General features: G+C 36.0%; 1 protein-coding gene across 1 annotated transcript in view; it reads right to left on the reverse strand.

Moving 5' to 3' along the window:
* PRKN (parkin RBR E3 ubiquitin protein ligase) overlaps positions 1 to 18,825 on the reverse strand; it is a 670,240-nt gene that overhangs the window by 444,816 nt on the left and 206,599 nt on the right. Inside the window, exon 3 of the mRNA XM_057370416.1 lies at positions 12,239 to 12,476. Coding sequence (XP_057226399.1) covers positions 12,239 to 12,476 — 238 coding nt within the window. The remainder of the gene's footprint in view (positions 1 to 12,238; positions 12,477 to 18,825) is intronic.

The following is an 18,825-nucleotide window of genomic DNA, read 5'->3' on the forward strand; positions in this document are numbered from 1 at the left end:
AATTGGTGATGTCATGCACAAGAACTCAATGCAAAGAGCTGCAGTATTTTGAAGTATTAATAACAATATGAAACAAACAAAATCTGAAAAAAACCCAACAAACAARCCACAGTTCTTTTTCTTGTGACTCAAATTAATTTGTAGAATGTCTAAAGATCTCAGGGAATAAAAGCACATGGAAGACATAGCTATTTAGAAAAAAGAAATGGACTTGTCACATTACAAGGACAAAAAATTTAGGAAKTGTTGAAATTTGGCTGAAGAGGATGTATTGCCTATGTAAGAGGTAGAGGATTGGAAGTTACTTGACAAAGACAATGAGRCACATTTATCTTTCTAATGCCTTTTCAGTGAAAAATTTTGTGTGAGAAGAACAACCAGGAGACTTCTATGAATAAAAAAAAAATGCAAAAATTCCTGGAATTCAGGATAGGGTAGGAAAAAAGTACATTAKGCTTTCTCTTCTAATCACTATCATAAAAGAATCATCTGCTTCTGTTTTCTGAGACCCAGTATAATTTACCTTCACTTTCTTTAATATTTCACCCAAATCTTCATTATCTTGTTACTCAGCTAACTTCTGCAATTACCTTTTCCCTGGCTCATTCCCTTTCCTGACAAAATTCTMTTGTATTCAAATACATAGTTAAAACACAGGAAATAAAGTTCAGGAATAMATGATTGGTTTTCTCAGTACAGTCCCAAAAGAAAATTCTTCCAGGACTTGAGTATTCACCATCAGAAAAACAGAACTGAGTGACAAAGTTTGCTGTTGACATGATTTTTTTCAGGATAGTAAAAATTAAGACCAAGTGGAAAAAAAAACCATATTGAAGTCTGCAGGATGTTGAGTGATCAACAGTAAAATGAAAAATTAAATTCATTGTAGATAAACATGAAGTGATATACATAGAAAAATAATTTTACCCAGTGATGGTCTTGACTAGTTATTACTACACAAAAACAGGATCTTGGGGCTATAATAGCTAGTTCTATGAAAATGTCAGATCAATGTTCAGTAGCAATCAAAAAAGTAAATTGAATGCTAGGAATTATTAAGAGAGGAATTGAGAAAAAAAAAAAAAAAAAGAAAAAAACCCCCACCCAAAAAAACAACAACAACAACAAAAAAAAACCATTAAAAAAACCCACCCCAGAAAACAGTGTTGTACAAGAGCTGAAAAAAATCCATGATGTGCTCCATTTTCAGTAGCCCCTGTGATTCAATCTTTTCTTTGCATTCATAAATTCCACAGATACATCTTTCACAGGACTGTCCATTAATGTACTAAATAACTTTTTCGTGCTTTTATTGTAACATTTCAGTGTAWCACAAAATGTTGCACAATAAGTGTACCACAGAAACTGTCTTTTCGAATGAGCTGTGGTACCTCTTTTCATCCTCAATGCCCTGCATGTCAGGCTCCTCACTCTGAAGCTCCCACAAAACTAGAACTTGAATGACAATTTACTTCTCTTAGAAACGAAAGAGATGTGGAAAATGGCCCAAGAAAGATGTATCTATATCTCACTCAATACAATGTTTTTCAATACAGACATAAAATACCAGTACCAGTACTTTTAAAATAGAATTATTTAGTTTTTGAAACTTGCTATTTAATGACATGAGTAACTCATTATTTCAGCAAAAGTAATTTTTTGAGAAGTTCCTTAGCTGGTTTTACAAGTGAAAATGCATATATTGACAAACTTTTCCTTAAAAACTTGTCCAAAGAAATGGAAAAGATTGTGTGAAAATGGCACTTTACCATGCTCTGTTATCTCAACATAATAGCATGGTCATTGCATCACTTTCATGTACTGCAATACCAGGACTGTGTTGTAAAGAGTAGGAATGGATTTTCAGAAAAAGGTCAGCTTAGAATTTCACATACTCTGTTCACATTTGCTCTAAACTGGAATGTTGGATATGCAGCCAACATAGGCTACCCTTTTGCATTCAGAAGACAGTTTTGAAAATACAAACCTAAGTCAATAGGTTTCTTCAACTCTTTATACCATTGAGCAAAAGGGTTTGGGAAGAAGGGATACAATTTCTCCAGGCTATTGAAACCAGCCGAGGTATTTAAGCAATGGACAGTAATCAGCAGCTCTTTAAAGCAATTCATTTGAGCTAACTTCCTTCTCTAGAGGACAGAACAAAGACCAGAAACACAGAACAAAGTATTTCAGGAAAAGAAAGAAAGACAGACAAAAAAAAAAGGACAGAGTGCACTCTAAGCTCAGAGCTTGAACCTCAAAGCTCCTCTAGCTCTGCACTAGCTAACAGAATTTCCCATCCACAGATTAGCTGAAAGGCAGCAAGATTCATCACATTAAARTTAAATGTGCAGAAAATGAAATCATAGTAATCCTCACTGACATGTTTACATGTACAGTCTGCTGAGCATCTACATCTGTTATTTGACAAGAAGCATGGAAATAATAGCCTCAGACTTTGAAACAGTGATACCAACTAATCCTATCCTTGCAACTCTTACAGATGCCTCAACACATCTAAAAATTCCTCAAAGAGAGGTGATGGTACCTATGAGATAGTGATCCCCCTTGCTATGCCAAGGCACATAGTCCTGCATAAGAAAGCATTGAGCTCCAGCTCATGACCATTTCACTCTGCACTTTTGGGGAGACCCCACAGCCAGATAAACCTGTTGGATTAATCATCTTCATAAACAACAGGAAGTCACACTTTATTATCCAGAATGAATCAAAAGGTTTCTCTATCAGAATGAATTAAGCTAATATCTAAATATTAAAAAAACTCAAGATGCAGTTTCTAAGACTCTGAGTAGGTATCAAGTAGGTATCTGTCACTGCAACTCTTAATAACCCCATTTCCCCATTAATTAAAATCTATGATGAAGTGACAATGCAGTAATTTGTAAGCCCTGTGAGACTTCTCAGTAAGAGATATTATCAACATGCATATGGTTCATTGATCATATCATGTTCTCTGATTCATCARCTATTGGATATTTTTATACTATATGTACAGTGTCATCAAATGTGACATCAGTATTAAACGTTCATTGCATTTKAGAGACTAGATTGCATAGCAATTTTATGCTCAAGATTAATCCAAACCAAGTCCTGCTATTATTCTTCAACCTGTCAGTTTAGGAAACCACCCTCTGCCCCACGTTAGCGTTCTTAGCACATGAGCTGGACAGACTCTGCTCCTCACCAGGCAAAGTACAGCACAAGAGCACAGAGCTTTAGCAGCTGCTTCTTACCCTACTCCCAATTAGTGTGACACCAAACCAGAGGCTGCCAGCTGAACTCTCAGTTGTTCCCTGGAGTGCCACACCAATCAATTAAGCAAATTGATTTTGTAGAATGGTTTTGTTGAAGTTAAACATAAATGCTTAAAGACTACTTTGTACATTCAATTTGAGAYGCATTTAGTATCTCTTAATCTCTACAAAGGCCTACCCCCACTTCTACCATCTCAAATAAAGCTAAGAGAGTTGTTTGTTTRTTTGTTTTTTTCTTTCTATACAATGCTTCTCACAGTTTGACCACGATATGTGCTGGAGGGGTTCTCCTTTCCGGTGTTGAATTCCCAGCTCACACTACATAGTAGAAGATGCTCCTGCAGACTCTAAAGAGACAGGATTTCATCCCAATGCCTCCCTACTTCCTTCTTCAGTAAGTGTTTGAYATCAAGTTGATTCTCTTGAAGAATTACAATAATCTAGGAAACAATCAAGATATTTTATCTCCATCTCCAGTACCTAATGCAGATTCCTGTCCTACTATGTATCTGTACAGGAGGTAATCAACCCTGCACTTCTACTATATTTGTATTATATTCCTAAGCCATTTTAGCCAGAGATAGAGACTCCAGAGGGGGGCTATGGGAGAATACGGATAGTAAAATGAAATATGGAAGACTTTGCACAGAAAAGAAGAATGATAGCTATTTTTAGAYATGGCAATGTTTCATGAAGATGTTTTATTTATCTGCATAGTGCTGGTCAAACAGAAATCTTTGTGCCTGGATAGCAGATATAAAATGTGTTTGTTCACATTTGTCCTGCTAGTTTTTGTGYACCTGTAAAGTTTTTATTACCGATTAGGAGACACAATGTTGAGGACTGGTAACATTTCTATTTGAAACAGATTTTTTGCATCTCCATCCTAAATATTTCCTAATGATTAGAGTTATAAAGAAGTTATTGCTCAAGATGAGTCAAATATTAGCTCAGCTAAGGCCATTGTTATGTTCCCAACAAGTTAAAAGTTACTGTAACAATGCTATGGGGTTTAGAAACCAGGATAAGATGATATAAAACTATTCACCACATTTCAGGTATCAAGAGGGATAAAAACACAATATCCATAATCACTAATCTGCATCAAATCATGAATTTAGATCTTAACCTTTGACAGCTGAAGACAGTGGAGCTTCAGCTATTTATTTCATTATTATTAGCATAAACACAACATTCTTTCGAAGAGAACTAAAATTTACTTGGGAAAGGTTCCTGATAATGTTAGTCATGACCTACACCTGGCCATACCTCCAGCACATACTTCATTTAAAACACTATTGATGTTTGATTCAGCTACTCCAAAAATAATTAGTGGAGGCTAATTATTAGGGAAAAATTGCAGTAGGTAAAAACTCAGTTGCCAAGCGATATACCTTCAAATCAGAAACCAACTGTTGCCAGCTAGATTTTTCCTCCAGTAATACCTACTGAGTATTTATTGTGTGAAAAAGCTAATGAGCAAACTGTGGTGAACAAAAGGAGGAACTGTAGCTCCCAGTACTTTAGATGCTCAAGTGAACTTTTGATCTCTTATACAATTTTTGTTTTACCACCTTAATAGCAGAGAGACAATATAATAATGTCAGCCAGCACTGAAAACCAGGATCCTGAAATCCTACCTGGCAGTCTGGGAGGAGAAGTGTGAATGGATGTGAAGGCCTCTACCTGGACACCTCTAACAACGGTCACATGAGCAGCAGTGAAAATGTGAAATCTCCACTGAAACAAAGCTGATGATAAAATACTAAAGACTTGTGACACAGCAATGCAGGAGCATGCACTGACTTTAATTCTGCTTTTCTGAGAATATGAATTAGAACTTCTGAATTAACTGTCCATTTTTCTAAAATGACTTTAAAAAAAAACAAACAAAACCAGAACAAACCCACAGAGAATCTCTCTTCACCTATCAAATACAATGATCTTTTTCTTCTATTGAAGTTCAAATTTAGTCCCACTGAAAGTATTTGTATTTCTAAGGAGAAAGCAAGGTTTTGCATAGTTATTTTTTTACCTTCTACTATCAACAGAATTTCTTAATCTCTTCCATGTAATAACTTCATGTAGATCAAGCCTTTTCAATAGGTCTGTTCGCCCAGTGTCCTTGCTGTGTGCACAGAGGTGCTGATGACATTAATGAAGATGAGCACCCCACTTGAGCACAGACTATGATTCCTGCCATTTCAAGTGGTAAGAGCTCATAAATGAGTCCATGTAGTGCTAACACTAAACTGCACAGTGGCAGCAACTACTGTTTTTTTAATGAACTTTAAGCATTCTTAGAATACCACAGGATAAAGCCCTGGAGGAAAAGGGGGAACAAGAAAACTGGTTTATATCCAAGCATCACCGCTTCCAAGGTTAGGAGTGATGCATTCCAACACAGAGGAAGAAGTCAGGAGGCCTGCATGGATGAATACGGAGCTCTTGGACAAACTGAAATAAAAAATGGAAGCCTACAGAGGGTGGAAGCAAGGACACACAGYGTTGGAGGAATACACAGAGGCTTTCCAAGCTGAGAGGGACCATGTCAGGAAAGCTAAAGCCCTGGTAGAACCAAACGTGCTCAAGAACACCAAGAGCAATAAGAAAAGCTTCTATTTGTAGGTCTGTGACAAAAGTAAGACTATGGAGAATGTGGGCGTGCTCAAAAAAAGAAATGGGAAAACTGGTTACTCAGATTATGGAGAAGACTGAGGTACTCAATGACTTTTTCATGTCAGTCTTTACCAGAAGTTCTCCAGCCACACCACCCAAGTGGCAGAAGGAAAAGGCAGGGACAGACAGAATGAAGAAAGGTCCAGGTGGATACCAGTGACAAGTGCATTCCTTAGGGTTGCCTTTGTGGGTGACATGGACAGGGATGCAGTGCTGTAGCACAGTTGAGACACTGGAGGGAAGGAATGCCATCCAGAGGCACCTTGACATACTTGAGAGATGGGCTCACATGAACCTCATAAAGTTCAACAAGGCCAAATGCAAAGTCTTACATGTGGGTCAGGGCAATCCTAAGCACAAGCACAGGCTGGGCACAGAATGGGTTGAGAGCAGCCCTGAGGAGAWGGACTTGGGGATGCTGGTGGGTGAGAAGATAACCTGCAGTGTGTGCTTGCAGCCCAGAAAGCCACTTCTATCCTGGGCTGCATCAAGAGGACCACAACCAGCAGGTCAAAGGAGGTGATTCTCCTCCTCTACTCTACTGTCATGAGACCCCCACCTGGAGTCCTGCATCCAGTTCTGGGGTTGTCAACAAAGGGATGTGGACATGTTGGAGCAGATCCAGAAGGCCATGAAGAAGATCAGAGGTCTGGAACATCTCTCCTATAAAGATCAGCTGAGAGAGTTGRGGTCCCTCCCAGAGACAGGAAGGCTTTGTGAGCAGTATTCCCGTACCTAAAGCAGACAATGAGAAAGGTGGAGAGGGAGTTTTTGCAAAGCATGCAGTGATAGAACATGGTTTTAAAATAACAGAGGGTAGGTTTAGATTAGATATAATGAAGAAATTCTTTACTGTGGGGGTGGTGAGGCACTGGAACAGGCTGCCCAGRGTAGTTGTGGATGCCTCATCCCTGGCAGGTTGGATGGGGCTTTGAGAAACCTGCTCTAGTGAAAGGTGTCCTTGCCCATGGCAGAGGGTTGGAACTTGATGATATTTAAGGTCCCTTCCAACTCAAACCATTCTAYGATTTTATGATTCTTACTCTGCTTCATTATTGGACTCTTCGTGTTAAAAAAGAGTCACCCTAAAACTCTATTATCATGTTTTTATGTGTAAGAGAAATTTCCTAAGTGTTACTTTCCTATTTTTCCTAGTAGCATCAGTGATAAATYCATAACAACAATTATTCTGGAAAACATAAAATACATAGTTTTGTTTAATCAATGCAGAACATTTTCCATCTACAAATGTCACCTTCAGCCGATGGGATAAAGATGCAAGYGATGCACTTGCAGAAGGAAGTCCATCCACATTGTGCCCCATAAACAGTGAAAATACATTGTAAGAACACAACTCTGTTCCACCCCACCCCTCGACACAGGGGAGTCAGCAAATGCTACTGTTCAATTAACATGGAAGGGACTCTTAAAACAATAATGTAATTAGACACGTTCATGAGAGATAATTGTGTCATGTAAAGATGAGCATTCCCGGAAGAGATTTAGCCTCTTTTAGAAAAGAACATTTTTTACGTTTTTCCTCTCAAATTAATTTCACAGTCAAGAAAGGTATGATGGTAAAATGTGGGGAAATTGCACCATTCTCATCAGTGTTAAAAGCATATGATATGAATGAGGTCTCCAGCATGGCACTGGCTGCAATAAATTATCAAGTGTACGTTCTGTTTTCTGAAATGGGCTCAATTTATCATTTTATTGAAAAGGTTCCATTATGCTAATGTCTTATAAAATCACTTTCTGCTGTTGCTAGAAGGTGAAGAGGGGATATCAATTTTTATATATATAACTTGGAAGTATTGCAGCAGAGAATTGTCAAGGGTTAATAACCCTAACAGAAGATAAAATACACATAAGAGCAAACTTCCAAGGACTTTGTAATGACAAATTTTCATAACCCTACAGAAAGCAGAATAGTTTTCTTAAGCTTAACTCTCCTAAAAGAAACATTGATGGAATTAGCAATAGTTAATTGCAAGGCTGAAAACTCTTCCTCTCTTCCCCAATTAACCCTTGAATTGACACTGGAGACTGTTGTTTGCAATGCAGGTCAGATTAGAAAATACCATTATCATCCCTGTCAACTTGCCCAGATAACAGAAATGAAGGCTAATCAGACGCGGCTCTTGGGTGATTATTCGAAAAGGGGAATACCCTTCTCTAAATAAAACTTTGTATAGTAAGAACATTTTTCTTCTTTGGAAGTATTGTATACAAAATAGGAAAGTATTAGAAAAAGAGAACTAGATTAAGATAGACAATTGGTTTGATCTCACATTGTAGCAACTCTATAGTTTTGTGATTTGTATCCAAAAAAACACTCTTTTGCTGTGCATCAAAAAAATAGAGTACTGTTTCAGAAACATTATCCTATTTTTAGCAGGAAGCATTTTCTTAGGGGCATGCCTTCCCTACCTCCAAACATACTCATAGAACATAATCCAAGAAAGTACAGCATCAAGAGGGATAATKTAATATATGCTGACATTAACAAGCTGCCCAGGGAAGGGGTTTAGTCACCATTCCTGGAGGTATTTAAAATTCAGTTGTGGCAGTTAGGGACACAGTTTAGTGGWGGACTTGGTAGTGCTGTGTTAACCTTTGGAGTCAGTGACCTTAAGGTCTCTTCCAAACTGAACAATTCCATGATTCTATGAATGCAAAACATTTTAGCAGGAGAGGAGGAGCCAGAGCACAATGGGCAGGACCTAACCACCAGCACAGAAAGAGTTGTCAGTGCAAAAATTTTGTAWAGATTTGTAAAGATTTGTTTTGAACTTTAAAACAGAATTGCACATACAGTAAATTTACACAGTGCATAACAAAGACAATTGCAGTCTTGCTTCCCAGAAGCTATTCGCCAAAATCAGAACTAGTATATTAATTCTGAGTTGGTAATTTATTCTGCATTTCTAAAAAMGGTAAATTAATACCTTCCCTTTTCTTGGTGTAGATTGATCCTCAAATTAGTATTGCATTTAATATTTAAAAGTTTGTAAAATAATGTATTATAAAAAATCTGAATCAAATATAGACTAAATCACAAAGTGCTGCATGATGAATTTTCATTTAAATTAAAAGTAGTTTAATCCTAACACAAAAGTAAACTGCCAGGACACCAAATCCAAAAATAAATAGCAACCTAACTAGTTACTTGAATATATCTACTGAAAGAATCCATTAGTTGCATATTAAGTAATTTACTACTTTCTCTTGTACAGCAATATGAATCTTATTCAAATGAATGTCTGTGAAAAAGGACTATCATAAGAATCTTGTAACCACCAGGAAGGAAATGCTGAATTACTATWTCAAGAAATTTAAGAAAGGTCAGTGTAAGCATTCTGGTAATTTGTTTAAAAAAAAAAAAAAATTGATAACTCTGGGAAACAAGACTTGATTACTAAATGTAAATTGAACAGAATACTGATTTTTCCTTCTCCAAACTACATGGACCTAAGGTATATTTAATTAATTAATTTATGCTATAATTAATCCACAAGTGATTTGTACAGAAGCCGAAGGAAAAAGAATCTTTATATTGATTAATTTATTTTGGAAAAATGCAGTTAAATGACACAAGAGGAATTTTAGAAATCTTTTTTTCTCTCTTCTATGGGAATAGTAAATTCTTAGATATTTGGATTTGTAACTCAGAAAAGCAATATTAGGTCATGGGAAAATAAGTTCCTTGTTGTCTCAGTTCTGTCTGGTGCAGTTGCTGAACATGTACAGAGCTTCATGTTTCTGAGTGACAATAAAAATGTTCTTTCCATACTGGAAGCCATTTGAATGGCTAAGTGCCCACATTTCAATGGAATTCTCAAAAAGGGATAAGAAATAGCTGCAGTTRTTCTCAGCTTGGTAATGGGTAGGGGTACTCAGCCTAACACCACAGATATACACCATAACACTGCCCAACTTGGGTCTATTATTCTCTTATATAGGAGATTATAAACCTTATAAAACCAGGAAGTAATTTTACAACACTTCATGTGTTTAGACTATTCATTTACTTCAAACAGATTTGACACCAAAGTTTTTATTCATGTAGGCTTTTTTAGTAAAAGCATTATAATGAAATGTAATATCAATTAAAGAGCACAGGAATTATTAACACAATCATCAGAATACTATTCAAAACCTATTTGTATAGTGTCAGCAATTTCCCTGGTTAAATAGATATGAGTTTTTTTATCCATCAGGGATTCTCTCAGAAGCATGCACAGTTCTGACTCAAACCCTAAATTGTGCCTTTCCCTTCGAATGTTTTTTATTGTCTCTTTCATGTAGCAGACTCTTATATAGAATGGGAACCAGTTTATCACTTCATGCATCGCTGACAATACTGAGGTTTTGGTAATGACAATTTCATCTGCCTTTTCTGATATTTGTGTTATTTGGAAAGACAAGAAGTTCTAACATATATTACTGCTACACAATAAAGTTTATGGCAAAATTGATTTCTAGAATAGCCTTTCTCTTTTTTTTAATTTTTTTATTTTTAACTCAGACTATTCCTTAAGTCGGTGTATTAAGTGACTACAAATTAACTCACCCAAAACCGATAATGAAAAGAGTCCCCCATATTGAACAAATGGGGTAAAGCTGGATAGACAAAAGGAAAAGCATTCATAGTGAGAATCAAAGCAAGGAAAGAAGTTAACAGACTTTAAACAGTAATTATTATTGACATCCTTCCACAAAGAACTATCAGTCATTAGGGTGGCTCTTCTTATTTTCCTTCTTATGATAAAAAGCCTTTATAAYTTAATCACAGACAAAACTAGTTCACATATACTGCCAATACATTTTTTCCCCAGTTTTCATTCTGACATGAGAATATTTGCTGCAATAGAAAATACATCTTTGTGWACAAACATGTCACATGAGAAATTTTTAAAGTCCTTAAACATGTATAAACTACTCTGTAAAGTCAAACACAGCTATTAAAGCCCTGTACATACAACGTACGGTTGTCAAAAAGAAAATATATGTGGTAATGCTTAAAAGCTCCCACTTTTGCATTGCTTCTGAGAGTATGCCCAGACTGAAGCCTGTCCCCAGTTTATCAGATTTAAATCAGCATGCGGCCCTCTTATCTCATTACTCATTCAGATTGGGAGATGTGGATCATTAAGCTGGGTACTAATTTGCTCCTAAACTGCACTCATTCATCATTAGTTGGCAGTGAGAGGGTGACCAAGTCAGTCGTGGAATACTGTGACCCTCCCATGGATTGTATATTTTCTGCATCAACTACTTAATAAATTCACTAGAAGTTATTTTAACAGTTTTAGTAGCCATGCTGTTAAGCATGGTGATTTCTGTGGTCAGGTTAATCACAGAGGTATCTCTGTCACATTCACAATTTATCTTCTGTACTCTGGATATACATGTTTGGTATTATCTTCTGTATTGTGCAAAAAGGGTATTTGTGTACTGTTCTTTACAAAAAGCCATCTTTGAGGGATTGTTATGATAAATCTTGACAGAGCTGGGTATTGCACAAAATGATGTATCTTCACTGGAGCAACACAGTTATCAGTAAAGGTTAGACTGTGAGGAGGGGGCTTCTCTGAGAAGACTCATTCATTGCTAAGAGATTCTCATATTTGCATCTGACTTGAGCTTCTCTGTCATGAACAATTTTAAATATTATGGCAGAATCTCATTTTGCATTAACTTGTGCCTCAAATTTTTTTTTCACAATGAAGATATTCTCAGTAGTCACTTGGAGGATGAATAACTATCTATGTCCATAGTATGAATCATCACAATCATGTGTTGTGACAACAAAGCTTTAATAAAGCTTAAATGTATTGTAAATATTTTTTTAATAAAATGTATGGATATGAAAAAATCACAACAGATTGGGAATTAAACACATTTGYAACACATAAGCTTCCCAACATTCTAGTTAAGGAAACTTCCATAATTTTAATTTTTCAGGGACTATTTTTGCCTTCTCAGACCTCTGGTGGTTTTGCCATTTTATATTATTTGTAAAAAGTATAAAACAAGTTGGAGACAGGAACAATACAAGAAATAACTCCTTTATCCACAAAACAAAATTATTTGGCTAGAAAACACATCAGATGCTTATCACTTCTTAATATTGCTGTATTTTTTGTTTAATAAATTAAATAAACCATATATTTTGGGGGCTTTTTCCCTGTGGTATGGAACTAGAACTGTTCACTCTAAGAAAGAAGAAGAYACATGTTTAGAAACATATTTTGAAATGCACTAAGCCACTGAATTACCTGATTGTTCAGAAGGAAGTGAAACACTGTTTTTTCCAGGATCCAGAATAACTGCCAACCCTGCAGAGACGGATGGGAGGACGCTGGTGCTCAGATCTACGCGAGTTAGACTTTCAGGTTGTCTTGTGAAGGCTTTTAGAACACCTCCAGCACAGTTATCTTCTGTCTTCTTGTCCAGACTGCTCTTCTGTGGACTCTGGACAATATGAATAATGCTCTGCTGGGCCAGGTCACAGTTCTGCAACACAAAACCAAAATCCCAAAAAATAGTTACTTGTGACATAATGGACAAAATCCCTCTATCTTCAATTTGTTATTGTGTCATGGTCTCCAAGCCATTTTGTGGCGAATTTCAGTGTGCAGTAATGGAGTTTAAAGCAAAGTGACAAGTGTAAATTGCTGGAATTAGGATTACTTGCACTGCCAAAGGGGTCACAACATTTACAAGTTCAAAACATTTAACAAAGAAATGGTGGACCCAAGCCAACAGCTCTAAGTCTGGATATTGGCACAAAGTAAAAAAACTCCAGAGGAAGTGCTATTAAATCAAGCGCTAGGAATATTCAAAGAGGCACTTGCACAGATAATGCTGAAATACTCTTCATCCAGCAATTAGGGTCAAACTCGATGATTACGGGGACTTCATGAACAAGCTAATCCAAAATATTTTTGTAAGAGAAACAGGAAAGATGATGCTACTGATGAAGACTGATACTTAATTCTTCTCCGTAATGTAATTTTCAGTCTGAATCTGGTTTTAGACGTAAACRCAGTAGGAGTTTCCCATTCTTTCCAAAACTGACATTTAACTGTTGACTTTATATTTAGAGAAAGCCTGTGRAAGATCTCATGACTATTGTGATCTTTCCTGATGAAACAAAAGAACTGCTAGCCATTTTAGCCCAAAATGAGACCATTTTATGGCCTTACATATACAGAAACTTTTCTTCTTTTTCAGTCCTTATCAGAAGTGATTCTTAGAGMATCTTTCCAGGTCTTGTGTCTTAGAAAATAGCAGGGTGAATAAATATCTTATAAATGGTTCATCCATGATAAATCAGGATGTCTTTCATAACTTGTTCAGCATTTTCACAATATGGAACAGATGAGCAAAATATTACTTTAGAACTAGAAATTATTAAGATTTTAGAAGATCTATCATTAATGAAGGGCTTTCAAGAAAGACTTGTATTGATCTTTCCACAACACACCTTGCAAGGAAAATTGTTCTTTATTAGATGATATCTTCTGAAGACCCACACCTAATTTTAGTGTCATGAGTGAGCCACACACAAACATCAGTCTACACAGAAAGTAGTGTGTCAAGAAATTAATTTTCTAATTCTCTGCAGCATCATTAGGTTGGCCACCTTTRCCATGAAATGTCAAGACACTGTTGAATCCATTTGGGAGAAACATAAAGAGTTCAGAAGCATTTGTCTCTGTATCCATACAATATTAAAAATTTATGTTTTGCATATGTGAATTATATGCTAATTACACATTACTATATGCACTTTTAATTGCAAAAGATTCCTTTACAGGTATTTTAGTGCTCTTTTACCCCCRTTCTCCCATGCTCTCTTCTACCACTTTTTTTATTCTTGTCTCTTTTCTGTTGAGTCGTTTTCCTTCATTCTCTTACATTATTTCTCAGTATTTCTCCCTCCTCASTTTCTTTCTTATGCAATGCAATTTAAAGGACAAAAATCTGACTTTTGTTTTGCTTTACCTGAATTTTTAATAACACACTCTCTCCTTAGTGAAGCAGTAATCAGCCAGCAGAGATTTGTCAGAGCAAGGACACTGCAGTCTTAATATTCAATCAAAGCAGTTATTAGATTTCAACCTTAGAACATTACATTGACATTAAAGGTCTCCTTTTCTTTTTGGTACAACTTGTTGCCCCTCGCATTTTAACAAGATCCATTGAAACAGCTCAATAATTTCATTCATTAACACAATATCCAAAACATGTTGGTCACTCTACAACTTCTCCAACTAAGAGTACTGCATAATTTTTTAAAATAATCTAAAATAATTTAATAATGGAGTTTATAACTAGGCAAATGAGGAGCTCAGAAGTGATTTGCTCAGTTACAGTGAGAGTTTAAAAACAGAAATAGGTACATATGTAAAAAAACCACAACTTTGAAAATCCCTAATAAACTGCCAGTCACACCCTGTTTTAATGATCACCTCTTCTGGCAGTTTCACTTGCTCAAGCAGACCCTGCTCTGCCTTTCATCTTTTTGCTCACCATCTACTGTCCTTCTCGGTTGGTTGTTTGGCTGTTTTTAAAGTTTTCATCAGTTCCTGATTCAGTTTGCTGCCTGATGCTGTGGTACAATCACACTGAGAGAATAGTGCATATGAGAGGATAAAAGGGATGGAAAGGGCTGCTTAAACAAAACAAAATTTCCCTGCACCACCACCAACTTTCTCAACCACTCTTTTTTGAGATTGACTGCCATACACATTTAGATGCCTGGTTTTAAAACTATAGGCTCTTTTCCAGTTCCTTTTGCAAGCTGGAAGGTATGTGGTTAGCTTAGAAACAAAGGGCTGGAAAAAAAGGACTTCATTTTACCTATTAGGCTGGAAAAAAAGAACTTCATTTTACCTATTATTCTCTCTTCAACATTTCAAGAAATATATACTTTAGAAAAATATGTAAAATTTGCACTTTGGGAAATTATACAGATTGCATCAGTTGTTTAGAGCATGGTGCTAATAATGTCAAGGTTGTCAGTTTGATCTCTGCATGGGCTATTCACTTCAGAGCTGGCCTCAATGATCTTTGTGGGGCTCCTCCGACTCAGAATATTCTGTGATTCTGMATATAACCACAGCTATAGTGTACTTCTGTATTTCACTTCAAAAATTTTCATTTTAGAAGGACAGCTGAACAAGTTGTATCTTGGCTTTCTCCTATCTCTTCATCTGAAACAAAAACAAACTTTGAAAGATTGAACAACACTACTGATGATGACAGTGTAGATAATAGTCTCAGGAAAGCCTAATTAGCAGATCTCAGGATAATTTTCCAAAAAGAGAAGAGAGAAGAAAGAAACAACATCCTTTGATTTGTATCCGGTGTAAATTTGATATGGAAGTCACTGAGCAATAATAAACATGGAATCCCAAATCATCAGTTTTGTAATATTTTTCTGACTACATTTGAATTGAATTTGGCTTGTGTTTAAAGGAGGAAAGTAACTCTCAACCTTTGCAAAAAAAAATTATAAAACAGTACAAGAAGAAAATAAAAAATGGTTGTAATCTTATGTTAATTTTGGAGAGATCTGGATAGGAATATCACCAAGCACTTCCCAGAACTTGGGTGATTTATGCTTTATAGAAGACTACATTCATGAACAACAGATGGGCTAAGTCTGCAGCTTTTTCTTTGAGAAAAGAGGTAGAATTCTAACTATTGTTGTGACTGTTTAGGTTTTGCCTTAGGTATTGTAAGATACAATTGTTTATGTCAATGTCACTTTCATTTTCTTCACGTATTTGTTTCACGCCCCAGGAAACATTCTTTTGAGAATATCTATTATTAATGATTCTAGAGATATTGTCTTGTCTTATCTGTTGATCCAAATTAATGCCTGTGTTCCATATTCCAATGGGAAATACTGCAAGTGTATATAAAGTAGATTATGAAGTATCTTCTTTCAGTAGAGCAAAGGCAACTGAGAGGATCCGAAAATTATGAAACCCAGTAATAAGGACTGGTTCTTTAGAGAAAATGGTTTTTGGTCAACTGGGGAAAATGAATTAATAAAAGAGGAAATTAAAATTAAGACTTTTTTTCCAAATCAGGCCTTTTGCCTGTTTTTTCCTTTCTTTTTTTTTTTCCTGAATTCTCAAGTTGAATTTCACAAACCTGAATCAGCGTATCCTGAGTGAACAACATAATTTCCTTTGGCGTTAATAGCTGTGGGCTAACTAGAGGGTCAGCTGAGAAGACTGAAATAAATGATGAAGATGGAAAATAATGACTGTATTTAAGTAACTCTGAAATCCCCTTGTTAGGCTCTGGGGAGACGTCACTGCAGCCTTTCAGTACTTAAAGGAGAAAAGAAAAAAAAGAGGGACTTTTAACATGGGCTGATAGTGACAGGACAAGAGGGAACATTTTAAACTAAAAGATCACACATCAGGAAGGAATTCTTTACTGATAGGGTGGTGAGGCACTGCCACAGGCTACCCAGAAAAGTTATGGATGCCCCATCCCTGGAAGTGTTCAAGGCCAGGCTGGCAGCAGTCACCTGATCTAGGTGGGTGGTATTCCTGTCAATTGTGAGGTGGTGGGAACTAGATAACCTTTATTGTCCTTTCCAACACAAACCATTCTGTGATTCTGACAGATTTCTGTTTRATATCTTCTTGACAACACATTTTGATAGTAATATCAATACTGAAAGAAGTGCTCTCAATTTAAAAAATATAAAGTCCACTAGAGAAGTAATATTTTTTGAAGAGAAATATACTTTATTTTGAAATGTTTCATTTAAAGAAACACTAGAGCAGAAAATAGTTTGAATCTGAAACTTTGTATGTGAATATAAAAAAGTTTGTGGTGTTTTGTCTTGAAAAGGAATTTGAAAATTCTCCATTTCTAGCTAACCATGGGTTGGGAGTTTTAAGGTGTTTGGGTATTTTTYTAATTGCGTATGAATCACAAAAATAAATTCTTCACACTCCACTACCTATGATTCAGTTTGAATTTACAACTTTTATGTTACCTGGATATTCACACCTTTACCCATGAATCCCTGGGGCCTATTGCAGATACAATAACAGTGGAATTGTCCAACCCTCACCTATTTAGATCCAGCAGATAATAGACTGTCTGATGCCATTCCCTAAGGGATTCACATAAGGCCAATGCTCAAGAAAAGGTATTTTCTAGGAATGATCAACAAGAACCTAAGGGCTGTCTTTCCAGTTAGTTTTTTTCTTAACTGTGCTGTATTTCAGCATTATACAGAAAAATAAGGGGAACACTTTTGTTTCATTAATCAGCAGAATTAATTAAATAATAAAACTGTTTTACAGAATAGAACAAGATGCATAGAACAATACATCTCTTCAAACCAACAGGACCCATGTAAAAGTGTAGATGACACATCCATTTATTGGGAAAATATTTTTTCATTGATAAATAGAGACACATTAAAGATAACCTTCTAAACAGAAAAAATAAGCATATGAAGTACCCAGAAGAGAGAGAGAAAAAAAAAAGCTCACCAAGCCTTACTCTACTGTTGCTGTAACCCTTTCCCAAGGACAGAGTCCAGGTCTCAAAAGCAGCAGAAACAAAGGAAATCAATTGGAAGAGCAACACTATTTCATCCCCTGATCACAACGAATGCAAAAAAGCAAGCAGAAGAAAAAAACACCATGATAATACACTTTATTACATAGGAATGTAAATGTATGTCAATGAAAATAGAGACTACTGAAAAAAAAAAATATAGATATAGCAATAACATTCTATTGAGCCACATGGGTTTAAGAAATTGGAAGCAAGATTTACAAGAAGACTCGCAAATCTTTTATTTAACSAGCTAATATAGAAATAAAAATCAGCTTCTGGGCTCAGAGAATCTTATGCAGGTCATGGCACGGGGAAACCTGAAGGGAAAATTAAGCACTGTTAAAAWAATGAAGCAAATCAGCATCTGATCTGATATCACCATCCATTTGTGTGAATGTTGTCTGCTCAGTGGCAGTGAACTAAATATTGCTCCATATGGGGCAAGGAAAAAAAGCCAGTGCATCACCAGGCCTAAAATTACACAGACCACTTAGCAATTAAATTCCGGCAATCAGAAGCTATTTGCTATTTTATGATGCTATGCAATACATCTATATTTGATTTCAGTTCACCGTTTCAACATTTTCAGAGTTATACACACTGTTTTAGTTTAGCATTCAGAATATTGTGGGTGCTAAGCAACACCTAGAAATAGAAGGAAAAACAGATGTATTATTGAAAGCACCACACATTCAAATAAATGTGATGAAAAAGCAGAAAACCTTTCACTTAGCAGAACATTTGTACCCTAATTTTAATAGACATTTTCTATTCAGTTCTTATAGTAGTTTAACTATTGACTGTGCCAAAGAAAAAGAATAAAAGGAAAGATATTAAAAAAATGTGCTATGAAAAAGGATTTATTGCCTTTTAAGTCCAAAACCTAGTATCCATTTTAAAGACTACTATTAGAGCCCAGTACTTTTTCACATGGAGTCACATGGAAAACACAAGGGGTAATGGGGTAATGGGTACAAGTTATTCCTGGGGAGACTCCAACTGGAACACAAGAAGAAAATTTTTCACAATGAGAACAATCAGTCACTGGAATAATCYCCCCAGTGCATTGGTGGATTCCACAACACTGGACATTTTCAAGATTCGGCTGAACATTGTGTTGGTCCATCTTGTCAAGACCATGCTTTTGCCAAGATGATCCTTGAGGTCCCTTCCAAAGTGATAGGAGACATGTTTAGTGGAACCCAGGAAAAGCTCCTAAGTAATAAATCAGGGCCAYTCTATATAATATCCCTTTAAG

The sequence above is a fragment of the Malurus melanocephalus genome, unplaced genomic scaffold, assembly GCF_030028575.1.
Source record: "Malurus melanocephalus ecotype Western Australia unplaced genomic scaffold, MMel_1.1 scaffold_5, whole genome shotgun sequence".
Lineage (NCBI taxonomy): Eukaryota > Metazoa > Chordata > Aves > Passeriformes > Maluridae > Malurus > Malurus melanocephalus.